The sequence below is a fragment of the Siniperca chuatsi genome, linkage group LG15 (genome assembly GCF_020085105.1).
Source record: "Siniperca chuatsi isolate FFG_IHB_CAS linkage group LG15, ASM2008510v1, whole genome shotgun sequence".
Taxonomy (NCBI): domain Eukaryota; kingdom Metazoa; phylum Chordata; class Actinopteri; order Centrarchiformes; family Sinipercidae; genus Siniperca; species Siniperca chuatsi.
The window spans coordinates 12,513,811-12,530,195 of NC_058056.1; the positions used below are offsets into that span (position 1 = coordinate 12,513,811).

At 42.6% G+C, this 16,385-nt stretch overlaps 1 protein-coding gene across 19 annotated transcripts in view; it reads left to right on the plus strand.

Moving 5' to 3' along the window:
- LOC122861412 (ryanodine receptor 3-like) overlaps positions 1 to 16,385 on the plus strand; it is a 103,949-nt gene that overhangs the window by 19,293 nt on the left and 68,271 nt on the right. For 13 of the 19 annotated variants that reach the window (XM_044165758.1, XM_044165766.1, XM_044165759.1 and 10 more), the window contains exons 2-13: positions 635 to 754; positions 5,586 to 5,690; positions 6,376 to 6,396; positions 9,864 to 9,878; positions 10,410 to 10,484; positions 10,674 to 10,752; positions 11,344 to 11,456; positions 12,792 to 12,891; positions 13,501 to 13,594; positions 14,469 to 14,543; positions 15,149 to 15,305; positions 15,926 to 16,090. In XM_044165758.1, coding sequence (XP_044021693.1) covers positions 635 to 754; positions 5,586 to 5,690; positions 6,376 to 6,396; positions 9,864 to 9,878; positions 10,410 to 10,484; positions 10,674 to 10,752; positions 11,344 to 11,456; positions 12,792 to 12,891; positions 13,501 to 13,594; positions 14,469 to 14,543; positions 15,149 to 15,305; positions 15,926 to 16,090 — 1,119 coding nt within the window. The remainder of the gene's footprint in view (positions 1 to 634; positions 755 to 5,585; positions 5,691 to 6,375; positions 6,397 to 9,863; positions 9,879 to 10,409; positions 10,485 to 10,673; positions 10,753 to 11,343; positions 11,457 to 12,791; positions 12,892 to 13,500; positions 13,595 to 14,468; positions 14,544 to 15,148; positions 15,306 to 15,925; positions 16,091 to 16,385) is intronic. The other 6 variants (XM_044165772.1, XM_044165774.1, XM_044165777.1 and 3 more) reach the window with 2 other exon arrangements.

The window sequence follows — 16,385 nt, forward strand, 5'->3', positions numbered from 1 at the left end:
CTTTTTCTTTTATTATCCCTATGCTGATGGCTGTTTGTGCTGATGTAAGTGATGCTAATATTGTATTTAAAAAGCTTGTCCAATAGTCACTTACTGTAATCCTCTAATGCAAATATCAGCATATGACTCTCTGGGGTTTGTATTTAGATTCTTGTGACAATGTATTTAGGTTTACTGTGCTCGCATTCTTTTCAAAGATCCTGGATCTAATTCAAACAAGACATCTCTTAGATAAATATATCCAAAAAAAACCAAAACTAGTATATGCACACATTTCTTTTTAAACATGTAACAATCCAATCAATTGCCTCATTTGTACCATATAAACAGACAGAGTAAACAGACTAAAGGAGATTGGGTCGACTCAAAGAGATCAGAAATTAGACATCAGGATCAACTATAGACACTTCAAAGTGTCTTGCTCAAGGGCAATTCAGAAAAGGTACTACTGAGTCAAACTACTCAAAATGCACAGCTTGTGTAAATAGTGTAAAATTTACAAATGATGCATCAAATTATACAATAGGCATGTGTATGGGTGAAGTGGGGCTCTCTCGGGACATGATGCACACGCTCGCAGCGTCTACACTCGCATGCACAGATGCACAGACTGAAGTCTGTTTTGTCTTGACAGGATGATGAAGTGGTGCTTCAGTGCGTGGCCTGCATCCAGAAGGAGAATCGCAAGTTCTGCCTGGCTGCTGAGGGGCTGGGCAATCGGCTGTGTTACCTGGAGCCCACATCTGAGGCAAAGGTAGGCACACTGACTCCACAGCTGCACGGTTTGATTCTCTCTGATTTGAAAAACATTCAGCGGAACACAGAGATGCATGTTATTGGCGTGCGATGTCTCTGCTCAGCTCCTTGATCAAAAATCATCTGCTTCATTTGATGGAGTTTGTTTTCTCTGCAGTTATATAATCAATGTTCTCACACACATGCGCATACATACACTATTATAATCAACAAATGTCACATGAAGCAGTTTGCAGAAAAGTGAACCAGATGAAAGGATGTGTTCACCTAGATGAGAGCTCCATAGAAACCAGACATCCATTTAGTTCATCCTTGTTTAAGTCCTGCAAAGATTCAGTGAATCCAAGCAGAGATGCACAGAAAGGCAGCTCAACACACCATCAAAGCCGGAAAACAACAGCTCACATCCACTGCAGCCTCCTTGATGAGCTTTTTCTTCCAAGGGTTCAGGGACGTCGCATCTCTGTGGGCCTACCGTCAGATCATAATTCCCTGAAATTACACCCCTGGACGTGTTTGATGGATTGTTTCATAAACAGTGCTGTCGTTGGCTTTAATTGCCTACAGCTTTATTGCAGCTGAGCAGCACGGTTGTAGCTGCTGACGCATTTTCTGGTTTGTGCGACTAAGAGCAAAGTTTTAATTACCATAGTTGAGTTAAATTGAGTTGTTTGCCTTTGTTATTAGCAGGTTCCCACCTTATTGCATTTTTGTGTAGCAAATTATGAAAATTATGAAGCACATCTTCAACCTTTTCCTTCACCATGTTACTCAACAAGTGATCAGGCTATTAGGCAGAAATATCTAAATGGTGATTGGCTGTTGGAGAGAATCGTAACAATCCCAAAAGACACTCACCTTTCACTGGCCCCTGTTGCTCTGCTGCTTATCTGGCATTAATGTTTTCCTATAGCAAAGCCTGTTGACAGCAGGCCTAATGGGCTTTTTCCGCATTGATTGCCTTTTAATCATAATCCATTAGTACTGTCTGAGATTAATTTCGCTCAAGTTGGACACCAGACATATGCGGTGTTTAAATGTGTGACACAGAGATGCTTTTCACACAAAGAGGGACAACATGAGGAGGCTAAAAGAGGATGAACGAATGAAAGATCCATGTACTCCTGGCATGTAGTATCTTCTCTCCTTTCAACAACTCCCTCCTGCCCTCCAGCAGCTCTAACAAAGAGTATGTGTGCATGTTGGGGGGATTATTGTGTGCAGAGGGAGGCAAGGCTTTCACCCCATATTGGATGGTAATTATATCTGACAGGTGTGATGGATGTTCTCCCTATCTGGCACTTTGTCTTCATTGCCTGCCGTTTTTATGAAAAGGCATCACCCCACCTTTGGGATCAACGACAGAGAGGTGAAAAAACCCAAAATGGCAATTTAGAAGTGGGCCTGGACGACTGAATAGGATGCCTGTTTTCCTTGGTGAACTAGTCTAGTAATGGGGCACAGAACCAGGACGACAGGACGAGGTTGATTTAAAGTGTGCAGTTTAAATGGCAACATCAATCAGCCCGTGAGAAGCTGGCTGATTGTGATATATGACCAGCAGCTCTCGCCTGTCAGTGACTCAATATTATGACCACTGGAGGGTAGATGCCAACATACCATAATGGCAGGCATGCTGTGTCTTTGTTGTGTGTACAGTATGTGATTCAAGAAACTAGCAGTGGCCAATTGATATTTGCAAAACAGTTTGTTTTAGTTCCTTTCTTTACCCCTTCAATTAACAGTTTTAGCAGCTTCTCCAATTAAGCTGAAAAGGAATGGCAGAGTACGAGGTCACCTCCTCAGGGCAATCAGCTTCAACCCTTTTTGACCCTCTCTCTGGAGACAGAAATAAAGACGTGATCTATCCTTGCCCACCATCTAGCTAGCTCTCTCCTTCATTACACTATTGGTCATAAACTAAATGCCAGGGCATGGCAACGCTGCTGTAAAGCTGTCTCCCTGCTCTGCCTTGTGAGAGGACATCCTGACAGGGCTGGACACTCATCATCCCCTCCAGCTCTTCTAGACCTTCATTTCACTGCCTTGCCCTCCCCACCAACTGTTACAGTCCTGCGCCTGGAGAGAGCAAAGGTCAGCTGTTAGTCACCCAGAGAGGTGAGGGCGGGGTTGGATTGCTTCCCACCAGACCCTTTATTGTGATTTCTCTACAGTGACACTGCTAGAGAGAAGGCTAGCTAGTGCAGAGATATCCACAACCCAAACAGCATGCTGAAAATGTATTATATTGCATACAGATTGAGAGAGGAGGATGTGCAAGCGTTGTATATTTAAGTGTGAATAGTCTGACATTTTGGGAAACGCACTTATTTGCTTTCTTGCTGAGAGTTAGATGAGAAGATCGATACCTTTCTCATATCTGTCCATTAAATATGAATCTGAATATAAAAGACACAATTAACTTAGCTTAGCATAAAGAGTGGAAACAGGGGGAAACAGCTAGCCTGGCTCTGTCTGAAGGTAAAAAAAAAAAAATCTGCCTAAAAGCACCTCTAAAGATCAATAATTAACAGGTTAAATATCTTGTTTGTGTAATCCGCACAAAAAGCTAAATGTACAAGTTGTGGTTTTAAGAGTGGTTATGCAACACTAATGCTAACACTACTTTATGGCTGGGTGCAGTGACCTCCTGGAGTCTTTTCATTACTGTGAGGTTTTTTGTTACCTTTCGACAAAGCCAGAGCTAGCTGTTTCCCCTGCTTCCAGTCTTTAGGCTAAGCTTTATATTTAAATTTGCTAAAATGTTTTTTTAATCCACTTAGTGGCAGCAGAAACAAGCCGTGATCAATACACTGACATATTATCACTTTTAAAGTCCAGTGTGTAGGATTTAGTGGCATCTAGCGGTGAAATTGCAGTTTGCAACCATTTGAATACCGCTCATATCACCCTCCTCTTCCAAGCGTGTAGGAGAAACTACTATGGCTGCGAAACTCACGAAAAACGCAAATGGAGCCAGTGTTTGGTTTGTCTGTTCTGGGCTACTGGTGATTAGCAACATGGTGGTGCAAAATGGTGACCTCCGTGGAAGGAGACCCACTCCCTATGTAGATAAAAACGTATTATTCTAAGGTAATGAAAACATGTTTCACGAACGATTCTTGTTTTCAGGTGTTTATATACTAATTAAAACATACTTATAAATATATATATATTCAGCAGTGATCTTGACTAAAACTGGGTTTTGTGAAGTTTGCACATGAGGTTAGATTTACCTGTGTGAGTGAACCAGTTTGGGAGGAGTTGAGATACTCAGTAAGGAGGCCAGGAAGGGTGTTTAGGTTGGTATCATTTATCTTGTAGCCACCCCCCACGTTATATCACCATCCCTGCTTCCCTCATTCTGTCAGTGAATTGCCCCTCTCCTCTCCTGTCCCATCCAGTGCTGCCCTGGTTTGGGATGCGATTTGTCATTTTCTTTGTTTGTCTAATAGTCCTCTGTCCAAGACCTGGTTTATCTGAGCACAGACTGACCTGAGAGCATGTAATCTGTTTTTAAAGTACCTTTTAATGAATATCGCCCACTTGATTAAGACGAACATTGATCAAGTGTGGAAAAATGCAGCAGTCGGCACAGATTTTATGAGTGGGCATCTAATCAGAATATCCCTGTAGATTCAGGGAACAGCTTTCAATTTTCTGGCTGTATGTGGATGTTTTGCTTATGTAGCAAAAAGGGCTTTACATACTAAATCAAAATCAGTATTGATGGGAGGTTTTTCATTAATGATGCTTTGGTTATGGAAGGAGTCTAGTCAGTCATTCACCATACTTTAAAGAAAAGATGACTAAGAGGAAAGTAACATTACATTAGTATTACATATTACATTTACCATGCACCTCATCAGGTTGCTACATGGTAGATTGTGAATCAGTTCTGGCAGTGACATCAATTTGAAGTGACTATAATCAATATTTTTTAAATTAACAATGGATCAAATGACTACGTGTAACACGAAAGGGGTCACTTGTGGTTATGAACCCACAGAGAACTCTCACCAACTCTGTAGTTTCCCTCAGCTCTAAGGAGCATTTTAGCATCTTTTAGCTAATTGTTTTGGTTTTTTGGCACACAACTTTACTATTTTTTTTCATTCTCACTGCTCTCATCAGCTTTGTTTCCAGAGACAACAGGCAGCTGTTTTCAGCTCTGATAAACCCGCTGTATGCTACCTGCCCGGCTCCAAACAGCAGACAGACAAAGTTAGCGACTACTATACCTGGTGAACATGGTGGAGCATTTAGCAACTAAAGAGCCAGATATTTCCCTCAGGAGTTGGTGGAGACCAAAAACACAACTAAAACGAGAGTGACTATTGGTTCGCCAGGTGGACACAAACACAACTCCAAATGATTGCTAATGTTGCTCTGCATCTCCTGGATGTGTAAATAAGCAAATGTTAGCTAACAATTTTGCCATATCAATTTTAAAGGTGACAATATGTCAATGTTGTGTTTGTAGCTTGTTTTTGCTGCTCCCAAAAAGCCAAAAATCAGATAATGCAGGTTTAAAGCTGCAGTGTGCAATTTTGCATTATGGTGACCTCATAGAGCAGCATGAGATAACAATTTCAAAGATTTAATTACCCAGAAGTGGATAAATTGCACACTCCTTGGACCTAAATGCCCTTTTGTTTCATCTTAATGGTTAGAGCATTTTTATAGGCTGTAAAAAATATGCTTCATGCAGCTTGAAACTATTACAATGAGGACACAAGTGTGAATACTGTATGTAAAGTAAATAAAAAATAAAAACTCCTTTGTGACAACTTTGCGTTCATTTTCAACCCACTTCTCTATTGTTGCAGTATGTTCCTCCAGACCTGTGCATCTGCACCTTTGTGCTGGAACAGTCTCTGTCAGTGCGGGCCCTACAAGAGATGCTGGCTAAGAGCGGACAGAACAGTGAAGGGGTGAGTGATGGTAAACACACACATGCTAACTCAAACACACGGATAGGGAACAATCCATACACTTCAACTCTTCATAAGCCATCCCTGAGTCATGTACTGTCTGTCCCACTCTGTTCAGAAGTTGTAAAACAGTTTATTGTAATGAATATAGTCAGCTAAGTTGAATACTCTTAACTTGGTCATTTACTATAAAGAGATTAATGGGCAAAATAGGCTCATTACAGTAGCCTGGGGACCCTGACTGCAGAGAGGTCCGGGCCCTCATGAATATTAATGAGGATGTCCTGGCATTACTGCAGCTTTTCCTCAAGTGCCGCATGCACTTTTGCCCATTTGATTAACACCAAGCCTTGAAGGAAAAGAGCATCATTTAGTTATATATTTTCCTTTTGTAAAATAAGCATCCAACAAGCAAAGAGAGGAGCTGGCAGTATATTTGGCTTTTTTCAAGAACTTCCAATATAATAAAAGTAAAGAGGAGTGTCTGGTGGTGGGAATGTGCACATGTAATCTGTGGCTGAATTTGTAATCAACACTCATTCATCACTGTAATCTCTGCTCCTGATGTTGTTTTAGCTGTCTTGCAAGTGTGTTTGCTTCTCTTTCTCATTGCTGTGACAGATGTGTAATTCTCCCATCTTTATCTTCTATTTTCTGTGTATAATCTCCATCTTCCGCATGATAGACACGCGGCCCGGATCGATGGGTATGTTCACCACTCATACCATTCCCCTCTCAACCCTAATGCATGATGCAGTAGATTAGTCACAATACACAATTTGTTCTCTTATTCTCCCTACATTGGCAACCAACAGTATGGCTTGTACACTATAACACGTTATCACTGAACATTTGTCTTTACATTAGAAATCCTTAGCTATGGTGGTGTATGCAAACGCCAGAGTCCGTGCTTTGAAATAACTGATGATCGTATGGATTTTTTGTCTACACTGGGTGAGAAGATTGTGTCTGAGCTCCTACCTAGCTGACATAGACAAATAGAGTTTCGTATAGACTTCCCAATAAGGTTCAGCTCTCACACAACTCAGTTTCCACTGCTGGAGAACTAGAGCGGCACCAATGCTGGATTAGCGTCAGATTAACAGTCCTGTCCTCGGGGCATTCAGATGGATGTTCATTGCAGTATCATTTGTTTTGTGCGAACCCCATCACATAGTGTAAGATCTCATTTGTCACAGTATCTTCTTCTGCTCACTCACTCTTGGCTGTATGCTATGAGATGCTATGAGATGATGCAAACAGCTGAGACCAAGATTTCTGCAACAAGACAGAAAATGATTATGAGTGATTTCGTCAAAAAATCTCTCAACTGACATTGAGTCAGCTTTAGCCAGTTCACTCTTTAATGCCATATGGCTAATGATGGTGCGAATTTCCAGAAATCCTCAGTTGTTAAGGCTCATATTCATTGATTAGACTTCTGAGATAAATGGATGTTTCAGGGCTAGAGCTTTGTGGCCACAGTGGACTGCCTGTGCAGCAGAAGGACGGAAGTCAAAATCATTGGTTCCAAGGCCGCTGCAGGCAGAGTAAGAGCTAGATGGCAGGGAATTATGAGCCGCAGCAGAGAAAAAGGGTGCTCAAAATATTAAATGCTAAATTAAAGCTCAAATGGACATATTTAACTGCTGGTCCAGTCTCATCCCTCTTGCATCAGCACCTTTTTAAGGCCTTAACATATTAAAGTCCAACTGAAATTAAATTGTCTGCAGCAGCATACGTATCTGCTTCACATATCCTGTGTTCTCCTTTGAGAAAACAATCAGAAACCATAAGGGCAACAGAGTGGAATTCCTGAACGATGATAAACTAATTTATAATTTATATTTTTTGGTTTCATGATGGTTTCATGATTGGTTTTGCCTTAATTTGTCGTAATACAGTTAGCTCTCCATCTACGTCCATTCAGCCAATCAAATCGCTTCATTTTGAACCATATTTGCATACAGCAGTAATTACCTTGCTATCACACTGACCAACAGCCAGCCAGCAGTCTCCTTGCTATCGAGCTTACAAACATGAACACAAGTCTTGTCCTGCACATTAGCTTGTTGAATGAGCCACCAAAGTGCACTGCTAACATTAGTTAGCAGGCTAGATAGCTAGTTAGCTGGTCCATTTAGATACTTGTACGGCCCTTACTCTTCAATACCACTGCTAGCTACACACTGTCTGCCTATGGCTTGTTAGCTACAGCGCAAGTTTGTTTGTTTTGTGTCTCGTCACTGAGCCTGCCAGCTGTTGTCAATCAAACATAGACATGTCCCTGCAGGGACTGAGAGGAAAACCTTTTTGTCTTCCTTTTCATAATAAAAAAAACTATTGACAATAAATTAAAACAAATATTCACTACTATATAAAATAATTTTGACTGCCAAAAGGGATGACTAAATGTGATTTCATTTGGACTGTTTATAATATTGTTGGGTTTCATACTTTCTATAAGACTAGTTGGACAATTTACTCATCTCAAAAATCTTGAAATCTGTGAAATCCTTTCACACCCTTTGTGCTTTTGTAGCAAATACCCCAGAGGCTTTAAAATGACTTGGATTGGCCACTTTTCCTGCATTACTTCAGTGTTTTCTCTCTACTTACATTTATCTGTTTTCGATATTGTCAACCTATTCATCATTCTTCGCCTGCGCTGAAATGCCACTGGAGGAAGCACCATTAACGGGGAAATGGAGGTTGAATATGTCTCAGCTGAGGCTCTGAAATCAATATGTCTTTGAACAGATGGGCTTATCAATAGACGGTGGCTGGAGCAAATCGGTAGTGCGGGCTGTTTTAGCCGGAAGGCACTGAGACACAGAGGGGACCGAAGAGGACATGCAAAGACAACACACTTGTAGCTAGTGTAAATGCCAACCCCCATTTAGCCCAGGTTCCACCAGCGATCACGCGGTTGTGTGAATTTGTCGTCGCTCATCCAAAAGGCGATGACCTGTTTGATTTGGGGGTTGCTGGTCAAAAGTGCAAATGATGAAATCAGTCAAAGAAACAAGAGCTGCTCTGACGTCATCTGGCGTGCTTGTGTTTCTTTTCCTCTGCTATCACCGCCACCTCTTTGTCTTTTAGCTTGGTGTTAGCTTGTGGCCACAACACTGCACACAAATACGCAATCTGCTGCAGGGCTCACACACCAGGAGGCTGCGTCCTGCTAAATGTCACGCCTTTAAATTGATATGGGGATGTCACTTGTGGTCAACAGCTGGACTGGAGATAAAGTACATAGCTTGTTTCTTCTTTTATACCTCTTTGATCCAATAGGCTCTTCCTTTATGGCACAGTGAGCCGAGGATAATACAGTTTTACTCATTTCAGTTGCTCAAGGTGTATTGAATTTTTTCTGCAATGTGTCTCCACATGTGGAAGATTCTTTTTCTTACTGATATGAGCCACAATTTCCTGCACGTGAACAATTTCCCTCACTGTATAACGCACTGCCCAGCCGTGGGATAAGGAAGTGAGCGGAAGACTTGGGTTTATTGGTTGTGGTGATTGCAGCTGGATGTGCCTCGCCGCATTAAGCTCAGTACCTCAGCCAGCATATAGCAGTAGCCAGAAGCACAGAAGAAGACTGGAAGCCAGTGCTGCAGTCTGCACGACACAACTGCATCAAATCATAGGCCGGCTTTTGTCCCAGTAGCCAATCCAGAGGGATAGAGCGAGAAAGAGAAAAAAGAGAGACAATGAAACAGCGAAAGAGAGGCTATGCACAGTAGGATGTTTTCACGAAACACTGCCAAGATTCATTTATCTTTCACATAATTATAAGTCTAAAATTTTTTGAAAATCTACTTTGCTTTGGTAGATTTTAAGCCTTAACTACATATCATTAGTGACCTGCAGTGGTTGTAGTTTCAGTTTAATGTGACATTTTTATGGTTAAACTGTTTGGCATTGTTTCAGAAATTATTTCTGGGTCTTGTGCCAGTGGCATTGCTTTGCAAAATGCCAAAGAATGGGAGTCAACTTGTATTTTTCGATCCCCATCACAAAAATGACTTTTTGACAATCACATGTGCCCCCCTGGAACTTGATCATTTGTGCCAAAGATTAAAATAAGACAGATGCAGGCAGAAAGGCTCAGGAGAACATTAGTGCTTTCTTAATAATGACACTCTTTCTTACCTTAATGCTTCCTAGAGGCTCATAAGGAAGGTGAGTAACATGGGAGTTGCTTTGCCGAGGAAAACCAACAAAAACTCCTCTTTATCCACTTTGCATCTCTACCAGTAGAGATATCATTTGTTCCCCTCCTGCATCTTAACCCAACCCCATAAGCGGTGGACTCATTCCCTGCTAATGTTAACATTGCATCGGAGACTGACAGTAGTTGTGCATCCTTCCCACATTCCTGTAGTCGGAGTGCTGGAAAGATGACCCCGTATCCTGTTCGCTCGGATACAGGAGCCAGAAACACCATCTCCTGTGGCAAGTCAGATTGCATGTCTTCATTGGCGAGATGGGGTGGCAAACCCTCCCCAGGAGATGTGTGCCCCAAGCTTGAGGTCATCGTCGTTGGCGAGAAGTTCCTCGCTGAGGTCAACATTCAGTGCCAGAGGTCGGATGTAGATTGAAGCACTTGGAGGGAGACCACTGGGGCTATTCTGTCAGGAACTTGAGCTGACATGTAACTACGCATTTGTGTGTATGTGTGTGTGCTTTTGTGCACGTGAATTGTGTCTGCAGGCAGCGCAGAGCGGCGGACACAAGACTCTTCTGTACGGACATGCCATCCTCCTGCGGCATTCCTTCAGCTCTATGGTAAGAGATCGCATGCGATCGCCATCAGTGTCACCATCATAAAGAAAAAAAAATTCAAACCGGATTATCACAGTAGCGGGATTTAAACGTCATTAACGAGTATATGACACACATGAACAGCAGCATGTGAGAAAGGTCTTCTGCAGAGGAGTGTGTGTGTCAGCTCTGTCCTGTGTCTGTTGACCACAGTACCTGGCCTGTTTGAAGACATCAAGGTCACAGACAGATAAGCTGTCCTTTGATGTCGGCCTACAGGAGGATTCAACAGGTAAAAGGAAACCTTTGGCACAGTTTGCTGTGTTTTCCTCTTTCATATTCGCTGGCTCTGTCTCTCTTTGTCTCTGTTTTTGTTCCTCTGTCTCTCTGTCTCTGGTTCTTTCACTCCGTCTAGCTCTCTCTCTGCTGTCTTCTGCTGTCTTCTTTCACTCCGTCTATCTCTCTCTCTGCTGTCCTCTCCTTATGTCTCTCTCTGCACCTTATGTGTTCATGAGCGCATGTTTTTTCAGTTGATATTCCCTGTGGAGCACTGCAGACATACAGTGTGGTTCTTTTGTCAGTGCTGATTACATCGCTGCTGCACATTTGATAGTCTTGTTGTGGTATCCTGATACCTGGACCCACTTCTCATCTGCATTATTATTTATTTCATACCACGCAGCAGACGAGCAGAAAGATTATTGCCATGGTCCATCCACATGTGTCCAAGTTCTCATTTCTGCCTACTCTTGCCTTATTGGATTATTAGTAATTACAGATAGCATTTGGGCAGTTGCAATGTGGTGCTCTCAGAACTGTTAACCATATCATTGTTTAAATGAAAATATGGAGGCAACATATATATGTGTATGTATCACTGTAGGTGAGGCCTGCTGGTGGACGATCCACCCTGCCTCCAAACAGAGATCCGAAGGAGAGAAAGTGCGGATTGGTGATGACCTCATCCTTGTCAGCTTGTCCTCAGAGCGATACCTTGTAAGTTTATTGTTAGCCATTTGATCCTTGAAGCTGTAGCTAGTATGTGTATATATATATATGTGTGTGTGTGTGTGTGTGTGCATAATGTAGAGGTCTTAGTAGGAGAACATCAACTCTGCTTCCCCTGATGTGACAAAATTTTAGATTATTCCAATCCGGTTACCACATACTGCACTCTCCCCATGACCTCTCTCCTGCAGGAGGCTTAATGTTAAAAGCGACAACTTTTACCTTCTGGATGACTGCAAGTCTATTAACAATTACATTACGCAAGATTTGATCTGCACTGGAAATTTCTGCTTTGGTGGATTATGATTTCTTTAGACGGGTGCCACTACCACTTCAAATGAGTGTCTCCTGTTATCATCCTCGTCACATTCCCACATCCCACCGCTATTAATAATGATTATGTTCCTATTGCACTTCTGAGCTGACCTTTTAAGCAATATGCTTCTTTTACTGTTAGACCTTCCTGGCCTCTAAGCTTAGCATCATAGCACTGTGCTATGTTAACCCTGGGAAACATGTCCCGTGTAATCCATGAAGTTGGTGTCAGCAGCCAGGTGTCGTTTACCCCCCCCCATGGCGGCAGGGGTACGGCCAGATGACCACTATCGCCTTACAGTCACCAATGTCAATCTGTCTGTCCCCGCTGTCGCCCACACAGCGGTATGTGGGGGCAGCACCTAAGGGCTGCAGAGGGCCTCTGGGGAGGGAGGATGATCAGGACACAGCTGCCACAAAATTTGTTTTTTGGAGTCTGACACACAGAAACTGTGGAAAACACAACCATGTAAGGACTCAGTCACGCACACACATGCACAGCATTACAGCCCCCCAGACGGTATAAATCCCCAAACTCTCAAGGCATCTGTCAGTCAGTTTTATGGTTCCCTCAACACTCAATGATAAACTGGAGTTTTCTTCTGGATCAGTGATTACAGAGAGTTTCAAACCTCAGCTGAACCCTGCCTGAAAAGTCAACATCTTATCTGATGTTGAATGAATAGTTTCATTTAGATATCAGAAATCTAGTGTCGATCTTTCTATAAAACCCACTAACCCACTATTGGGTCATCCTCTAGAAAATGTTTAGTATAATCTTATTCTTATTGTGGTTTATTGTATTAAGTCATTTTATTCTGTAAAACAGAAAAGTAGAACCATGGAGGTAAAATGTTTCAGCTAGTGAAGCTGCTGATTTCTCACAATACATTTTTTTTTCACCTTTGCCCACAGACAGTCTTTGACAGTTCAGCCCTTGTACCGTCACTGCTATGGATGTATGCCAATAAGTAAATGCTGCGTGTAATCTTTTCTTCTTTCCTGCAGCACTTATCCATCTCCAATGGCAACATCCAGGTGGATGCTTCCTTCATGCAAACCCTGTGGAACGTCCATCCCATCTGCTCCGGTAGCAACATAGAAGAAGGTAGAGACTACACACAAAAACCCAGCCTCCATATTTTCTTTGCATTTTTTTCCACAATTTCCCCCAAGATTCTATAGTGTTTTTTCAAGTTTGCATAAAAATTGAAATATAAATTAAACATAAGAAAGAAAGAAGACATGCACACTTACAGTAAAAAATGAGCAGGTGAAGGCTGTCAGATAAATGTAAATATATCTCAAGATGGCTGCACGTTTCCACTAATTAGTCAAGGAAAAGCCCCCAAACATTCAAAACACTTTTCTGTGTTTCAGAAGTAAATGAATGTAGCTGTTCCATTTGTTTTATAAAAAGCATCTCATTTAATTGTTTTGTTTGTCCTTTTGTTGTTTTGTTTGTCCTTGTCATGTCAGAATGGCCAAAGTTTGCCATAATCTGATCTGCTTGGATTTCTTTATTGAGAACTTTAGAAAACCCTCTAAATGCAAAAGTGCTCCCTAAATTTATAACCCACTTTTGTGATCTAGATAGTCCGTGTTTCCATCTCTGAGATATCAAGAATTCACAGTGGAGGCAAAAGCAGCAACAAAACGGGAAATTAAATGTCTAGAGACACCATATCTAAATCGTCTGTCCTTCCTCCTCCAATAGGCTACCTGTTGGGTGGTCATGTGATGCGGCTGTTCCATGGACATGACGAGGTTGTGGCCATCCCAGGATCAGACCAGAGTGAAGAGCAGCAGAGGTGCGAAACACAGCAAGCGTTGAGCAAACTAGATTACACTGCAGCATTAGGGGTCACACTTTGAAGATGGCAAAGCAGTTATGTAGCACACGAGAAGCTAACTGAACTGTGAGTTACCTACAGTTCCTCAGCTCCCACCTCGCTTCATAAAAATGCCTCTGACCAGCGTTACATTCGGCTCTCCAGGGATCCAAAATGGCTGCTGTTTTATTTTTGTCTACAGTATAGCTGCTTGGTGCCAACACAGATAAGCTAGGCCACAGAAAAACGGCACACTGGCCTTGAAGTGGGTCAAAACAGCAGGCAAGGCCCATTCACACTCAGCCAGGTGCCAGGAGATGTGTCTTCCTCCTGGGCACAAACACACACACACACATGGGGTCTATTTTTAGAACAGAGCACGGCAAATATGGGGGTGGGATTAGATATTAATTTCCAGCTTTGGCTTTTCTCCTCGTGTTGTCCTTGAAATTCAACAGACGGAGCAAGCTTTTTAGAGGTCTTCAAGTTTTCTGGGGCAGATCAAACACTCCAAGCTGTCATAGGGGGTGATGAGCAATTTCTTTTATCTTTGGGCGCAGTCACCCATATTACTGAAAGACAGTGTAGCTGTGGGTTATCAGGGCGCACATGTCTCTGTTTGAAGGATGTGATGCTCTAGTCGGTAGAGTAAATACAGCCCATGCTTCATTGTGTGTGTGTTTACATGTCTGAGTCAAACATCCTCCCACTGAATATCAGTGTGACAAATGAGAGTAAAGCAGTGGTGTTCCTCTAAGCCAGGATGAATGACCTTGACAGCATCAGTGGTAGCTAGACATTTAAAGCATCTACAGACAGACCACCCACTCATGCTTCTCTGGCAATCCCCCAGGATAGTCAACTATGAGACGGGTAAAGCCGGTGCCAAGGCCAGGTCCTTGTGGAGGCTGGAGCCACTCCGAATCAGGTGGGTTGTGTTTTGCATGATCTGTTATCTATCCCCTTCCTTCAGGTTTCTCACTACCTTTTTTACCTGTTTTGTTCTTTGTTTTATTTTCCATCATTCTCCTATTTTTCCATCCCACCTGTTTCTTTGTAGCTGCTGTTTCCTCTTCCTATTTTTTTCTCTCTAAGCCCATTTGTCCTTTCCTCCCTCTTCCTATCTATAATGCTGCACTGTGGCCTCTCTGTCTCTTTATTCCTCTATCTCCCTCCCTCTTTCTCTTTCAAGTCTTTGATCCTGGCTATTTTACAGCCTCACAGGGATGCAGTCTTTCCTTTTTCCATTTCACTTCCTGTCAGATATGATATTTGTCACATCTACCGCGTTTTTGACCCTGTTTGTTTTGAATTTCCTGAACAGAAACAAAGCGCATAATTAGAGAAATGTTTTCAGCTATTTGCTAATTATTCTACCGCATGGCACGTAAGATAATTAACAGCTGGCAGCAATGTTTAGATCAATTAATTTGTAGATATTAGGCTTCCATGGCTTATGAAAGGCGACTTTTTCTCTTCTCTTGTATGTTTGCATGCGTGCTTCATTTTAATGTGTGGGTGTGACCTTGGCAGCTGGAGTGGGAGCCACATCCGCTGGGGCCAGCCCTTCCGACTGCGGCACCTGACCACCGGTCACTACTTGGCCCTGACTGAGGATAGGGGGTTAGTGCTGCAGGATCGGGAGAGATCCGACACCATCGCCACCGCCTTCTGCTTCAGAGCCTCGAAGGTTGGGACACACATACGCACACAGATACAAGGGCACAAGATGTATTTGCCTGACTCCCCCGCGGTTCCTCAAGGTGACCTGTGTCACATGGGATCAACCATGCTCTTCCTCATTAAAGACCACTGGAAAGCAGTTACAAAGCACCTCTAAACCTTTACAAATGAAATGCCCACTCTCCTTGGACTGGAAAATCACCATTTTTTCAAGGACAATGAAAATTACAAGAATTATTGGACCAGTGAAAGCTACGCCATAGAGGTTAATTTAGCAGACTCTGACTGAAACGACCATTTAGCCTTACTCTGTGGAATTACTGACCCTTCCAATGTGCATTTAAAGCATGTTTTATAGAATATAAGTTAAGTCATTTATCACTGAAGTCCTCATGTCGATTATGGGCTGCAGTTGTATCTGATCCTAATAGCAAAAACAAATACAATCATCTCACTGTGATGGATAGAGCCATAAACAGCGGACGCAGTTGATATTTGGTTGGTGGCTGATTAAGAACGAATCTGCATGCAGTATGTCTGAACATGCACATTTCATTATTGTGCTATCATGCTCATGCGTGTCACACTGACAGCTTTGACGTGTTCATTTTCTCCTCCCCTGTGCAGGAGAAGCTGGAGCAGAGCCCCAAGCGGGACATCGAGGGCATGGGGGTGGCGGAGATTAAATACGGGGACTCGCTCTGCTTCATCATGCACGTGGCCACGGGACTCTGGCTCTCCTACCAGGCACCTGATGTCAAATCTGCCCGTCTGGGTCCCCTCAAGAGACGAGTGAGTGGAGACAAACTCAAAGCACACACCGTTCTGTCTTCAGATGCAAAGCACATACAAAAACAAACAAAATTAATAAATAAATGAGATTCCTTGGAGCGGATATTTATTTTGAGGGTAATGAGTTGATTGAGTTAAGATGACTGTCTGTTCGTATCTCTGCCTGACTTGAATATAAACCTTGTCCCTTGGCTACTATTGCAGAAGTGATAGGGGTGCGCGTGTGATAATGTGCGTGACATTGTGTCCTCCATGTAAACACAGCCAGATAGCCTGTAGTGTCAGCACCTGTGTT